The sequence below is a fragment of the Mus caroli genome, unplaced genomic scaffold, assembly GCF_978045245.1.
Source record: "Mus caroli unplaced genomic scaffold, Mus_caroli_1 scaffold_4, whole genome shotgun sequence".
NCBI classification, from domain to species: domain Eukaryota; kingdom Metazoa; phylum Chordata; class Mammalia; order Rodentia; family Muridae; genus Mus; species Mus caroli.
This window is the reverse complement of record NW_028227259.1, coordinates 92793019-92807768: the sequence shown is the minus strand read 5'-3', so window position 1 is coordinate 92807768 and position 14750 is coordinate 92793019. Positions and strand designations below refer to the sequence as shown.

The 14750-nt window shown below is 42.2% G+C and overlaps 1 protein-coding gene across 6 annotated transcripts in view; it reads right to left on the bottom strand.

Annotated features, from left to right (window-relative positions):
- Slc4a4 (solute carrier family 4 member 4) overlaps window positions 1–14750 on the bottom strand; it is a 416646-nt gene that overhangs the window by 136530 nt on the left and 265366 nt on the right. For all 6 annotated transcript variants that reach the window (XM_085836838.1, XM_085836839.1, XM_085836841.1 and 3 more), the window contains one exon: window positions 11629–11705. In XM_085836838.1, coding sequence (XP_085692964.1) covers window positions 11629–11705 — 77 coding nt within the window. The remainder of the gene's footprint in view (window positions 1–11628; window positions 11706–14750) is intronic.

Sequence of the window (14750 nt, the reverse complement as noted above, 5' to 3'; positions counted from 1 at the left end):
TGTGAGGGACCAGCTGGCCTCTGGATTGTTAGGCAAGTGAGATGGAAACAGTAAGACACTCTCAACGCTCCCACTCCCTGAAAAAGAACAGAACAATTCCCTCTGGAGCCATGACCTCATCAAACTCCTGCTTTGTAGTGATTCCTTTTTGAGGGGAGCATCGGAATCCACAAGGATGCCAGCATGTAAGGGGTAGCCTACTCAGCTACTAGCTTGCCATTAAAGCACCTGATAAAGCCTATCCCCATACCAAGCTAAGAGTCTCAACAGTGGGTTCTTTAAAATTCTCCTGAGGAAAGGGAGAGTGAGGAGGGTGGGGGACAAGAGAAAGGCTGGGCACAGCAAAACTGCAAATGTGTAGAACAGTGCCTCGACAAGAGGTTTGCCAGCTCAGCTGGCAGGTTTTCATGTCCTTCCAGGTGCAGCCCACCAAGAGGGACTCCTGAGAAGAAGCTATCTCTCGATTGCCAAGCAAAGTCCCAGAGAACTTCTACAGCTGCCTCTGTGCTGAGAACAGCAGTGCCTTCAGCCAAGGCAACAGAAACACAAGTGGCCAAGGCTACAGCCACTGAGCTTTTGGTATCTGTGCCTTGGGACAGAGGTAATGAGCCAAAGTGGGCATCCAATCAAACTAAGAACATAAACTCAGTCTTAATATCTACATTTAAACTTCTACAAGAAAACCCCAAGGCCAACTAAGAGGCACATGTAGGAGCACGTAGCGTCTCTATTTCACCTGGTCTCTAAGCTGTTGGGTAAAGGATAGACTCAGGCCTGACCAGCAAACAGTACATTAGTAGTGGAAGAGGCTTACAAACATGCTTTAATGATCTAGAACACAATTGGTATCTCCTCTGGGAAGCTAATTGGATTGTCAATAAACGATGACCCAGAAATTGCACTTAGAAAAATATCTTTATAAAGACTCATGAAGAAAAGCAGGACTTTGCAGTAAGGCCATTTCTTATAGGCACACTTATATTCATAAGGAAATAACAACTTGGTTTCAATCAATAGAGTGCTTGACTGAAATTGGATTCATGTATACCATACAACTTTCAAAAAGAATGCAATAGTTTCCACTGGATTTGTGTAACTGCAGAAGTATCCATAAAACCAAAAAGTCCAGAGGCTAACAGTTGTTATTTTCAAGAGCTAAAATTTCACATTTGTTCACATTTGTGTTGCTTCAATTTTACAGCAAATTTGCATACTTTTAATTGAGGAACAGTGAGGTTTTAAAAAAAAATCACAGGCAATAGGGTTACAATAGTAAAGAGTGAAGATAGATAGATAGATAGATAGATAGATAGATAGATAGATAGAGAGAGAGAGAGAGAGATAGATAGAGAGATAGAGAGATGGAGGGATAGATAGATAGATAGATAGATAGATAGATAGATAGATAGATAGATAGAGAGAGAGAGAGAGAGAGAGATAGAGAGATAGATAGATAGAGAGATGGAGGGATAGATAGATAGATAGATAGATAGATAGATAGATAGATAGATAGATAGATAGATAGATAGATAATAACTATTATAAAGCTTTATTACCATGGCCTTAAAAAAACTGTTTAATCATGCCTAGAAGGTCTATAAGGTATTGCTCTTGGCTCTATAACAATTTTCCACTTGTTTTGCTTGATGAGAACTTAGCTATATATGGGTAACTTGTGACATGAGAACACACCTAAAAGATCACAGGTAATGACATTGAACTACTCTTTGAAACATACTGTAAGGACAATCATGGAATCGGGACTTCATGACAGGGAGAATAATGCAAACTGAAAAGAACAAGAGAAACAAGAACTATCTAATATCCAAAATGCCAGTTTATTATTTAAGACATGCCACAACTGCAAACTCTTATTAAATGTAGAAAGCAGGGATGTAGTGCACCCAGCATTCAGAGTTCAAGTTCAGACTAGACTATGACACAAGGTGCTGAGAAGATGGCTTATCAGTGAAGTGTTTATCCACATAATTATGAGGACCTGTAATTTGGATTCCCAGCAGCCACATAAAAGTTGTATGTGGCAATGTGTCAATAACCCCGGCACTAGGGGAGCAGAGTTACAAATCCATATAGCTCACTAATCACAGATTCTAGCCAAGCCAATGATGAACTCTAGGCTCAAAAAGGAAGATGGAGAGCAACTGAGAAAGATACCCAATGTCAACATCTGGACTGCACATCTGAAATGCGCATCTGGACTGTACATCAGCCGTCTGTGCATGTGCGTGTGCGCACACACACACACAAACACACACACATACACACTCACACACACACACAGAGGAAGGGGGAGACAAAGAGAGAGGAGACAGAGACAGATAAAGAGGCAGGCAGACAGAGAGACAGAGAACAAAAAATGAAAGTCTGTATCAGAGAACCACTCAGAGACGATCGTATTTTCCTGCACACTCCAGTGTTCCTTTCCAAACACAATAACTCTGCTGTGTGTCCGGCCCTTGGCAAAGCCTCCAGTATAGACAGCGTTAGTAGCATTAGTTATGTGCCATTACTCAGGTAGCATGGCTGATTTCAGTCACAGGGACATAGAGAGGACTGCCAACGTGAATACAATCATTCAAATCTCTCGCTAGTCTCTCATAGCCTGCTATGCCCACTTACAGTGCACAGGAATGTTTAAACGCTTTCATTAGTGTAGAATAATTGCTTAGCAGTTCATAGGAAATACTTTAAATGAGGAAATCACTCTATTTCCCACAGTTCCTCTGCCCTACAGAAGAACTTCCTTTGCTGGTACTAAGACCTCTCACATTTATGGTTAATGTGTTAAGAAATTGGCCTCGTTGGGTTATTGTGCATTCAATTTAATACACAGAGGCGCTCACAAAATGCTTTATATAGTAACAGCACCAGGTGATCGGAACATTGGCAAGTTCCTCCATCCTACTGCAGTATCCACAGCCAGTGCTTTAAAATGTAAATCAGAACATGCAACACTCCAGGTAAAGAGCCAAAAATAGTGTTTCCTTGCACTTATAATAAAATGAAAAGGTCCCCCTGATGCGTTCCCATCCGCCTTTACCACAGCACACCTGTACCTTGGCCTCAGCCACTCACTCTGAATTTATCTTTTCTGATATATATATATATATATATATTTTTTTTTCATTCCTGCCTCAGGCCTCTAGACTTGCTTTTTTCTCAGCTTGGGGGGCGGGATAAGGCTTCCTTTGATCCAATCCACTGATGACCCTTTGTTTCCCAAGTCCTGATACTCCCTGATCTTGTTGTCAGGACAAGCAAGGTTCGTTGTGGTGGGAAAGGAAACTATTTGTTGATTGACTTGGGTTTTAGTGCTTGTTACCTAACCCTACCCCCAAATTTGGAAGCTCTGTGACTCAAAAGATGAATGAGTTTCACTCACGCCTAGAATCTACTGTCAGGGGTATGAGTGACCATTTCTGCATAAGTAAATACATTCAAACCATCCTAGCACATGGATGGCTTGATTCTAAAATTAGCATACTGCCCCTTCTCTGTTGCTTCTTGGTTTCTAAGGTAACACTTTACCCCTGTACTTACATCAGTACCCAAACTCTCTCTCTCAGTCACCAGTGGTTAAAGCATTTGAAACACGGGAGAGAATAGAGACCTAGGAAACGAAGTCACATTAAGTCCAAGTCCTAGTGTAAAAGAGGAGGATGACAGGTGTCAGCACTGTTAACTGTCTCACTGCAAGCTGATGCTATTCAAAAGGAGCCTAAGGATAAGGGTCACGTGGCCACCCACATGCTCATCAAAAACATACAGCTGATTAGACAGCGGTTGGTGACCATATGTGAGTATCTCCAATGGCCCATGCATGGCTATCTTGGTGGGCTGAACACTGTTGTGGTGTATAGGTGCTGTCTCTTCTTGGGGGTGTTTAACTCTTCCCCTGCCACTGCAGTTTACAGAGGATTTTCTGGTACCATGGAAGCTACACCATAGCTTTCAGGTTAGATACAACTCAAAAGCATCCAGGTCCTGTGTCTTAAGTGTTTGGCATCTTTAGCAGTAGGGGTGTGGCTACATCTGGAATCCATTACAGTCCAAGTAGCTAGGTACTCTGAAAGAGATTTTCTTGAGGGTACCCTTTAGAGAGAAGACTCGCCCTAAATATGGGTCACTGGAAGTGAGAAAACCACTCTGAACCTGGGCTATACCTTCTGGTAGCAGCCTCCAAAGACATGGAAGCAGGAAGTTTTGCTTTTCCCCTGCTTGCCCTCATAGGCAAGTTCGTCTCTTGTGCCGCTGAGGCATTCCTTCACTGTTATTAGAAACATACTTCTTCGAGAACAAGCCTCACTGATGAAACATGTACTGGCTTCTTAGCCTTTCCATTGGGAGTTAGTGATTGTTGAACCAGCTGGGCCACAGCCTATATACCCTCGAATAAATAACCACATACATGCCACCATGCACACATACATACATGTGTATTCATTCTATCAGTTCTGTTCCTCTAGAGAACCTAACTAATACAAGGGACTTGCCTTCTACCTCTGAGAGGCAAGCAAGCGCTATACCAATAGATTATATTATTTGGGGAGTCATTATGCCGACCAACCATTCTAAATGAAGTTTCTTGTGCCTGAAACTGAGGGCTTTGTTAATATATTATTATTGGGGAAAGCATGTCACCCCAAGTGGCATAACTTCCTTTAAGACACACACAGACAAACAAACATATACTCACACACACACACACTGTCTATAACATTTAGTAAATATGTAAAATAGTATGATTCCTTAAGGCTTTATCCAACAACCTTAGTATTATCTGCCCCTCAGCCCTCCTTCTCCCTCACCCATCCTCAGTTGGAGCCCCCTCCCCTCCCTACTTTTTCATTTTGCACTTTGTATCACTTGTATCTTACTATTCACCCCTCAACACCCCCCATCCTGACCTCGGCAGTCATGCCTGATACTAGGAACCTAGCCAATTTCCTAGGCTGGTGAGGTCATGCACCGTAGGACCGAACCCACACTGCCCCCTTTCCAGAGCTGCATCCTTCCTTACAACACTCTACATTGTGTCCTTAGACCAAGAGGTGAGTGTAGCTACTGCCCTGCATCTAAGAAGCTTCTTCTCAAATCAAACAGAGACCATCACAGAAAACCACAACTGGAAACAGTAGAGGGGATAAGAGCATGGAGAGCTCATCCCCGACAGAAATGTCTATATCACAGCTCCTGCATCTATGGCTCAAGAAATAATCCAGAAGAAGGAATGAAAACACTCTAAGACTCAGAACACCAGGACATCTGCTGTGAAACAGTCTCTCTTAGAAATGGCTGCATAAACAAGACCAGAAACAATGGCAACATCAATATACATGCTTATGCAGAAGGGGAGGAGTCTCACAGGGTCCCACCCCTACCCAGAGGACAAGAGGTAACTAGTGACTGCTAGTAGAGGAAGAATTAGCCTCCCCTCAGAAATGAGCCCCCTTATTGGTAATACAATACAGTGATCAGCCTGGAACCATATACATACAAATAATAAAAATGGACTCATCCGATGATTGTATTTTTATAAGTAACAGTGTGTGTGTGTGTGTGTGTGTGTGTGTGTGTGTGTGTGTGTGTGTGTGTGTGTGAAACAATTATAAAGAAAAATAGGCTATCTGTTTGAGAGTTAGGAGTGAGTCCTGAGAGGGGAGAGAGGAATGAGAAGGGAGAAATTATGCAATTCTATTTTAACTAAAATGTGTTGGAAAATAAAACAAAAGTAAACACACACACACACACACACACACACACACACACACACACACACCTCTGAAGGAACCAAGAGGAAGTTCATGACTGAGACCCAATCTGTAGAGACTGAGAACATCTAAGGACTGACAACATGCCTTTGTTCTTAGTTTTCACAGATGTCACTGTGTTTGGAGCTCTCCTGACATAGCAGTGCCCCAAAGGTCCCTGAGAGCACTTGAAAGACAAGATTCTAACCTCAGAAAAGTCCTTACTCCAACTTCCTCCACGGAGTGAAGTCAGGCCACCCATAATCAACAGAACCACAGAGAAGAGAAGGCACTGCCTTGCTGCAGGTCTACCTCTGTGAATATGAAAGAACCTGTATCCTGGCCCTAGGATGGAGATTCTGCTCTGAAGCCATGAAAACTTCCCCTGCAGCTAAGCTAGTTCCAGTCAATTCTGCATTGTGTGTGTAGAATAATAAGACTGTCGGTCAGCCAGCCATAGACTCTGCCCTTCTAGATTCCATCTGATAGTCGCCAAGACAGCAATTTCAAATTCAGACATGATTTAATAGTTTATCCACTTGCTTTCTGACAAGATACTTATTTCTATAAATGACCAACACCACTTCAAAAATAAAAATCAAGGCTTCCAAGGATATTTAAAGATAGTAGACAGTAGATAATGCTTAAAATAATCCTGCTATACTTTGAGAACACGAATCCCAGATCAAATTCCTCCAGGAGATCTATGTAATACTTTGTCTGATAATGCTGTTAAACAATGAGGTAACCAGATAAGCTGTTACAAGGTCACATGACCCTTCCTTGTATTCCTTGGACACTGCAAAGTGCTTCAATCTCTACTGCATGCACTGTGGACCTATAGGATGCAATTTACCCCTAACATTGAACCTGCAAGTGTTAGATACTACCGCACCATTCTCGGCGTGGGGAGTCAAGCCCTATAAAGCTATAATAAGCATCGCTGAGACTTAAATCGAACAAGATAATGATGAGGATCGCATATTAGCGCTGCAGATGTAGCTCAGTGCTTGCAGACTTGTACCTTGGGTACCAAACCCTAGATATGATCCCTGGTGCTAGGAAGGAGAACAGCAAACTACTGTCTGTCTTCCCACTTCATCATGGAAATCAATAGCCAAGCCTTGCTTCTGCATCGCATCTCTCCTGCAGCTCCATCTCTCAAAGATCAGAGAAGGAACAAAGGAATACAGAAGGCCACGAAAAGACAACTTGGAAAATTAGCTGGCTCCTACAAAAGAACATTCCAGAGCAACAACTAAAAAAGAAAGAAAGAGAGAGAGAGGGAGAGAAAGAGAGAGAGAGAGAGAGAGAGAGAGAGAGAGAGAGAGAGAGAGGGAGGGAGGGAGGGGGAGGGAGGGAGGGAGGGAGGGAGGGAGAGAGAGAGAGAGAGAGAAAGGAAGAAAGAAAGAAAGAAAGAAAGAAAGAAAGAAAGAAAGAAAGAAAGAAAGAAAGAAAGAAAGAAAGAAAAGAGAACCAGATTATGTATTTAGATGCACAAGTCTATGTGTTCCAGATGTATTTGTTAACGTACTCCTCGCAGGTGTTTTTCTGCTTAATAAACATCACATTCAAGCAGGGATGCGGCTGGGGCACTGGATCGCTCCACTGGGGCTATGCTTCTCTGCTGCTCTTAACTGTTTTGAGCTATTTTTCTATCGGGCAGCCACTACTGAAATTCTGAGTGCATGGGGCTTGGCAGAGCGAGGAAGAAAAAGTGCAGCCCACAGATTTGTTTCTTCTGCTTTCCCCAAACAGAATCTCATTTAAAATATGCCCTCAGATTGTGTCATCCCGCGGCTGTCAGGAAGAGCCAATCTGTTCCTCTTCGGTACACCGAACATAAAGCCCGTCTTTTTGTGTAGTAGGAAGTCCTATAGCTGCCGGGAGCCATGAGGCAAGGTCACAACTGTTCAGAGTGTATCCAGTCAGAACCATCATTCAATCTGAAACTTCCGCAGCAGTTGGATGGACGTTTGGGAGGCCGACTTGGAAAAGCACCCGGGACGAGTTTGACTTCACTGCCAAACTCACTCCCAGGACATTGGCTAATTAATTATAAAAGCTTTCTTCAAAACAAATTCCTGCCTGGCAACCTGTTTCCCCCACCCAGCCAGAGGAAAAATAGGTTAAAAAAGAAAGAAAGGGGAAGAAAAAAAAAAACTAGGTTCATGGTATTAAAACAGGTTACAGAAATAAAACCTGGGGTTACCATAGCTTCATCTACTTGCAAGTCTGATTTTCTTTTGCCTTAAAAGGCTTCAAGCGCTTTTGCATGTGAGGCATTAACTTGCTCCTACCCCATCCTTCTCCTTCATGTCAGAGGGAAGGCAAGACTGTGGGTCACTTTAAGCTCCTCTCCCAGCCTCTGGAAGGAAGCAGGCAACAGAAGTGCTTTCAGGAGAAAGACCTCACTGATTAACTGGCTCAGTAGCAGCTATGTTTGGGCGGATAATTTCTCTCAAGATATACCCACTGGCTTGCATTTGCTAACTTTGAAAACAGAATGAGTAAAACCTCTGAGCTTCGTCTTTGGTCATCACCTTAACATCACCCTCAGCTACAATGAGAAGCTGCTGCGAGGAAAAGAAGGTTGATTTCAAGAACCGGATCCACATACATTTTATATAAAAATAAGCAACCAAAGCTGATGATGCACCAATGTATTCAGATCCTTGAAGCAAATTTTGATGTAACTCTCTTTGTACTCTAGCTATGGAACTTCCTCTACATAGGCCCAGGTTTGAAGAGACCCAACAAAGTAAGAAATTTCACCCAGCCAACAGTTGCCAGCTGCCTGTTCACAAACTTCTGCCTAGATGGTTGTCCCCAATAAAAGAAGACTTATTTTAAAATGTATCAAACATATATGCTTAACCCTAATTACTGTGGCCTTATCTAAGTTCAAGTCCCCTGTCAGAGGGCACGAATAATTAGCACTCATCAGTAAAAGCTCAATGGAGCTTTGAAGAAAATTCTAAGGGTCCAAGTTCCATCACAGGTGTATACTTACCAACACATTAACGATCAAATATTCTGATCTCTGACCATGTCCAGAAGAGACAGAAGAAGGCAGAAAAACTAACCAAGTCAGGGTTTGAGAGAGGCCCAAGGAGTCAAGAGTGAATATCAAGGTCACATGGAGGGGGTCATCAGTCCTGATGGAGAGGCCTCTCCCAGAAACACCAGCAGATAAATATAAGAAAGACACGCGATCTTGGGGAAATGTCAAACTCTACTTGCTAGAAACCTATTATGCATCTAATCCACAGGGAAAAGGAGGGAAATGACACAGAGAGCATGGCGAACTGACAGGAAATGGGAAGAAGAGCATCTGCAAAGGTTCTGCTAGAAATCAGGTCTGGGCAAATGAAGGCCTTTTTTTTTTTAAAAAAAATTAGGTATTTTCTTCATTTACATTTCCAATGCTATCCCCCCATACCCTCCCCCCCACTCCACTCCCCCTCCCCACTCCCACTTCTTGGCCCTGGTGTTCCCCTGTACTGAGGCATATAAAGTTTGCAAGACCGATGGGCCTCTCTTTCCACTGATGGCCGACTAGGCCATCCTTTGATACATATGCAGCTAGAGACAAGAGCTCCGGGGTACTGGTAAGTTCATAATGTTGTTCCAACTATAGGGTTGCAGACCCCTTTAGCTCCTTGGGTACTTTCTCTAGCTCCTCCATTGGGGGCCGTGTGATCCATCCCATAGCTGACTGTGAGCATCCACTTCTGTGTTTGCTAGGCCCCAGCATAGCCTCACAAGAGACAGCTATATCTGGGTCTGAAGGCCTTTTAAGGAAGTGTTGATGAGAAGGTTGAACGACTCCAAGAAGCCATTTCATACATAAGAGAGTAATTTTACCTTTCCTGTACTTTGGAGATTTCACCAAGGCCTATAAAACTCTGTCATTACTATAAGGACTGCCAGTTTAAAAAGAACACTGTCCTAAATATTTATTACTTTTTGTAGAAAAAATAGCAAAGTATGAAAAAAAATTTACCAAAGCTACCCTACTTAAGGAGACAGAGATAAAGAATAAGGCCATGGGGACGATAGCATTAGTGTGCTAAGCATGAAGCCAACTGGAATTGTGTACTGTGTTATAGCAAAGGACACAAGAGGAGCTTATAAGAGCAAAAACCAGATGTTTGGTTTCCTGACATATACATCAAGTACTATTTTTTCCACTTGACAGGGGGGAAGCTGGGCCCGTTACATACCTAGTTTTGAAACAAATATCAAACCATATTTTCTCAATTATGTCCCCTAATACTTATCCTGTAACTCAGTCAGAGTATTGTGTGTGTGTGTGTGTGTGTGTGTGTGTGTGTGTGTATGCATGTTCAGAGCTACAGTATTTGTGAATATATGCATGTATGGAGGAAGGATGTGTGTATGAGTGTGTATGTCCAGAGGTTTGTGTGTCTACACCATTTGTGAATGGGGGAAGAATGTGTGCATATATGTGTATATATGTGTGTATATATGTGTGTATGAGTGTGTATATCCAGAGGTTTGTGTGTCTACATTTGTGAATTTTTTTCAATGTATGGGGGAAGAATGTGTGTGTATATGTGTATATATGTGTGTATGTCCAGAGGTTTGTGTGTCTACAACATTTGTGAACTTTTTCAATGTATGGGGGGGAAGAATGTGTGTGTATATGTGTATATATGCGTATATGTATGTGTGTATATGTGTGTGTGTGTGTGTATGTATGGATGTGTATGTTTATGTGTGTTTGTGAATGTGTATATGCATGTGTATGTGTACATATGCATGTGTGTATATGTGTGTGTATGTGTATGTTTGTGTATCTGTATATTATGTATGAGTATGTATGTATATATGTGTGTGTATATGTATGTGTATATGTGTATATGTAGGTGTATATATGCATGTGTGTATTTGTGTGTGTGTGTGTGTGTGTGTAAGCATATGTGTAAAGATCAAAGGTTGATGCTGGATGTTTTCATCAATCACTCACTATTTCATTTTGAGACAGTGCCTCTCACTGTACCTGGAACTCACTGATCTTACTGGACTGGCTGTCCAGCAAATCCCAGGGATCCCCCTGTCTCTACCTCCCCAGCCGTAGGATTACAAGTGTACTTAGCAGCACTTAGCTGTTTTGTTTTTCATGTGGGTCCTGGGGACTGAACTCAGATCATCGCCATGGGTGCACAGAGACCATGCTACCAAACAGCCCTTTGTTGCCTTAAAACATGGAACTTTCATTTCTTTGAAGTCTTGAGATTTTTTTTCTCATCAGGAAGTATCAATATATTATGTTGTTGAAATATAATATCTCTGTAGACATCCAGCCAACTAAGAAAATGACTCAGTTTTCACCATACTCTTTTTCAAAAGAAAAAACAGCAGCCATTTAAACTCTCTGCTCTTCATTATGAATGGATGCTTATGATACGTGGTCACACACAGGGAACTGATGTGACATTAACATTACCTTTACTTGATGAACATCCCCTCCCCCAAATTGCCAATCACCAGGACCACTCAGCCAGCCTTTCATAGTGCACCAAAACACTTTTTCATAGAATACCCTCATTTAATCTCTACAACAAACCCAAGGTTATTACTATGTACGGACTCAGCTAATTCCAGCTCGTAATCTAAAAGGAACAGGAGAATGCACCACATGGCCAAAGCCAAGAGTCACTTGCTTCTCTGAGTCACACAGCTTGCTTCCTTCCTTAGAAAAAGATCAAACTCCCTTCCTCACGTAATGGTGGTCCATTTTAGTGGTGACAACCACTCTCTCTAAGCCAACCCAGCATCCCTTAGATACATGGCCAGTCTTAAACCCCCAAAAAAGGAAGTCTCTGCTTACCTGATCCTTCTCTGGTTTATCAGAAATGTCATTGAGACTGGAGGATGTCAGATTCCTGTGGGCCATGGCTGGGCTGCCTGGAAAAACATAAGTGAACTCTGATCAGAGACTTCTTCTCAAGGGTACAGGCTTTGGTCGAGCTTATTCTAAACACCGGGAGATGAGAATGAGAATGGAGAAGAGCCTTTTAAACACATTACCTTCCAGAGAGTTCTCCTGAACCCAGGCTGGATTATAACATAGCTAAGTGGAAAGTATTTAAAATCCCAAATACTTCGTCTTATCACCTGCTTATGTCTCGTGTTAACATAAATCATGAAACATCTAAACCAGGAAGTACAAATCCTGTTTTCTAGCTGCTTTTAATTATTTCACTGTGTTTTACACACATCTAGTCTACTGACCCCCTTTGCATTGCTTTTTACCCACAGACACAGTTCCTACCTATCTGCAACAGAGCCAGTCCTGGGTACATGCCTGGCCACCCTCTACCCTTGGCCTCAGCTACCCTTCCAAGCATACTACTCCTTCTGATCACCCAGAAAAGCTACCTGTACTCCTCTGCCCAATAGACATTTGGTCACAAATAGTTCCCCTTGTGGGTATCTGGCCCAGAATCCCCAGTCTTTGCTTCAAAGTAGTCTTGTCATGGGCTCCCTGACCATTATTCCTACCAGCAGGCTAAAATCAACACGACCTTTTCCTCTGTGACATGCCAGACTTCTTCAAGTAGAAGGATGAACTGTACAGGACATATGACATAGCACCAATCTTCCAACAACAGCAAGAGGTCAAAACCACTGGAATAATCTATCCAACTATTCCAGACACTGTTAGACACAACAGAAGGGATGTCCAGAAGAGCAGCAGGCTGGAAAACTTCGGGGAGACTGTGGTAATCAACAGGATCCTGGGCTTCCATTTTGCAGTGGGACCTGACATTTCTAGGCTTATGAAGCAAAAGAGTAACTCTTCAAAGCCAAGGTGCTTGACCCAGCCCTTGCACGGTGCTGAGCAATGCATTTCTTACTAATCCTCAATGATCTGACTCAGGCAAGTCTTCCCAGCAAGAGGGCGAAGGTTGAAAAGCACTGAGTTCAAGCACCGCTTACTCTTGGCTTGAAACCAATCCTCAGAGACATGAATTCCTTCAGAAAGAAACTCCAACATACAAAGTTACAAAAGATGGAAATCTGCATCTGGTAAGATAATGTCCGTGTACCAGCAGCTCTTTAAATAATATAATCTCTTTGAACCACAACATCAGAAAAGACCTAATGTTCTGAGCCAGGAGGACGGGGTACTTTCCAGTCGGCTGCGTTTCATTGAGTAAGCATGGCCTAGATCTCTTAAATCCTTTACCTGGCAGAGTGTTTTATTCTAGGAAAATTTGAGCACAGGGCATTATTTAAAAAAAAAAAGTAACATCTGACAAAGTGTTTCATAAGCAAAATTACACGAGTCTTGTTGAAGGCAGCATTTTATGCTTTGAACTGCATGCTGAAGTTCTAGTGTCCACTGGACTCAAAAGGTTCCAGGAACAGACTTGAACACCCCCAGATAATGCTGAGATAGAACCTAATGGGGAAGGGGGTAGGCTTATCTTTGTGCTTTTTTTTTTTTTTTAAAGCTGGTCATTCGTACTACCTGGATGAGAGTTTCTTCCTGAATGAGAAATATGAACCATTCATTCCTAATCAATGGAGGCTGGGCAATCTAATCACAAACACACAAGTTAGGTGCAGTCTTCATTGATAAGCAGGTCAGACTGATGTCTAATTAGTACATTCATTTTATTTAAGCGGTAGTAATGTCATCATTTGAAAACTAAATAAATTAAATCCCTTGAGTAACAGATTAACGAAACGGATTTGCTTTGGAAATCTAGGATAAACATTGTAAGGCATATTTGAACCCATCACTGTCCTTCTTGACATAAAGCCTGACTAGTTAAAAAGCCAAAACAATGGGCTTTTAATATAATGGTATACTTGATTGACATAACAGTCTTGCCAAGGAAACAAATCCAGTCTAATTGCTTCACCTATCCTGTGGCTAATCTCTAGTCGTTCTTTGTAGAGGGCCAGAAAAAGGCACAATCTGAAGAAGGATGCAGGAACCAGAGAAGGAAGAGAAGGCTGGTGTTAACAATAAAATCCACTGCCCTTCCTAAACTTCATTTAATTTCTAGTAATAAAAATAACTACTCCGAATGCTCAGTTTTATAACACATATTGTAACAGCTCCAAGGCCAACAAACCTAGGACACTAGGTAAGATGCCTGAAGTTGTTTAATCTTTTCCTATCTCTTTCCCTATCAAATGCAGCAACCTCACTCCCCCAACACCTGCAGTCAACCAAATGCTTCCTGGTACTCTGTCTCCATGGTAACCAAAGTGAAGACCCAGGACCAGTAATATCCACATCACAGCAGCACTACTCATTAGAACCCAAATTCTGATGCTCACCCCACCCAAGCACTAACCAAACTCTGGGCATGGGACAAAGGAAATAGGAGTTTTATCTAACCTTCTTCCAAGTAGCACTGGAGTGTGGTAAAAATGGAGAACCACCACTCAACACAAAAACTCATCTTGGCAGGCAGTGTGTGCTACCGGGAATCTGAGCTGATGGCACATCTGAGAGGGTCAAGTGAGAACTATCATTCTGGCAACTTGCCCTGTTGCAAGCCACCACCGTCACCTTGCCTATCTCAAGAAAAGCATTAAATTAGCACCTTCACTACACACACACACACGCACAAAGAATATTTGGCTTTTCTTCTGATTCCTCACCTATACAACCAAGTCAGTAAATAACTTTGTTTTGGAAATTCGCATTGACCACAGAAACATATTACCAAAACCAAAGAAGACAGGGCAAGAGCCAAAAGAGATTACAAATTAGACTGGATGTGGGTACCAGAAATCTGTGTGTGGATTTTAACAAACCCAGGAAGCTGTTACACAACGGGCCCCTAACAATGAAGTATTGTGTACATTTTGCAACAGATATTCGATAGGACATGTTGTCAGAATAAATCAGTGCTCTGTATTTAGAGTTGGAGCCTGTAATATAAGCTCATTACACTGCAATACTGAGCAAGCAAGGGAATTAGAAAA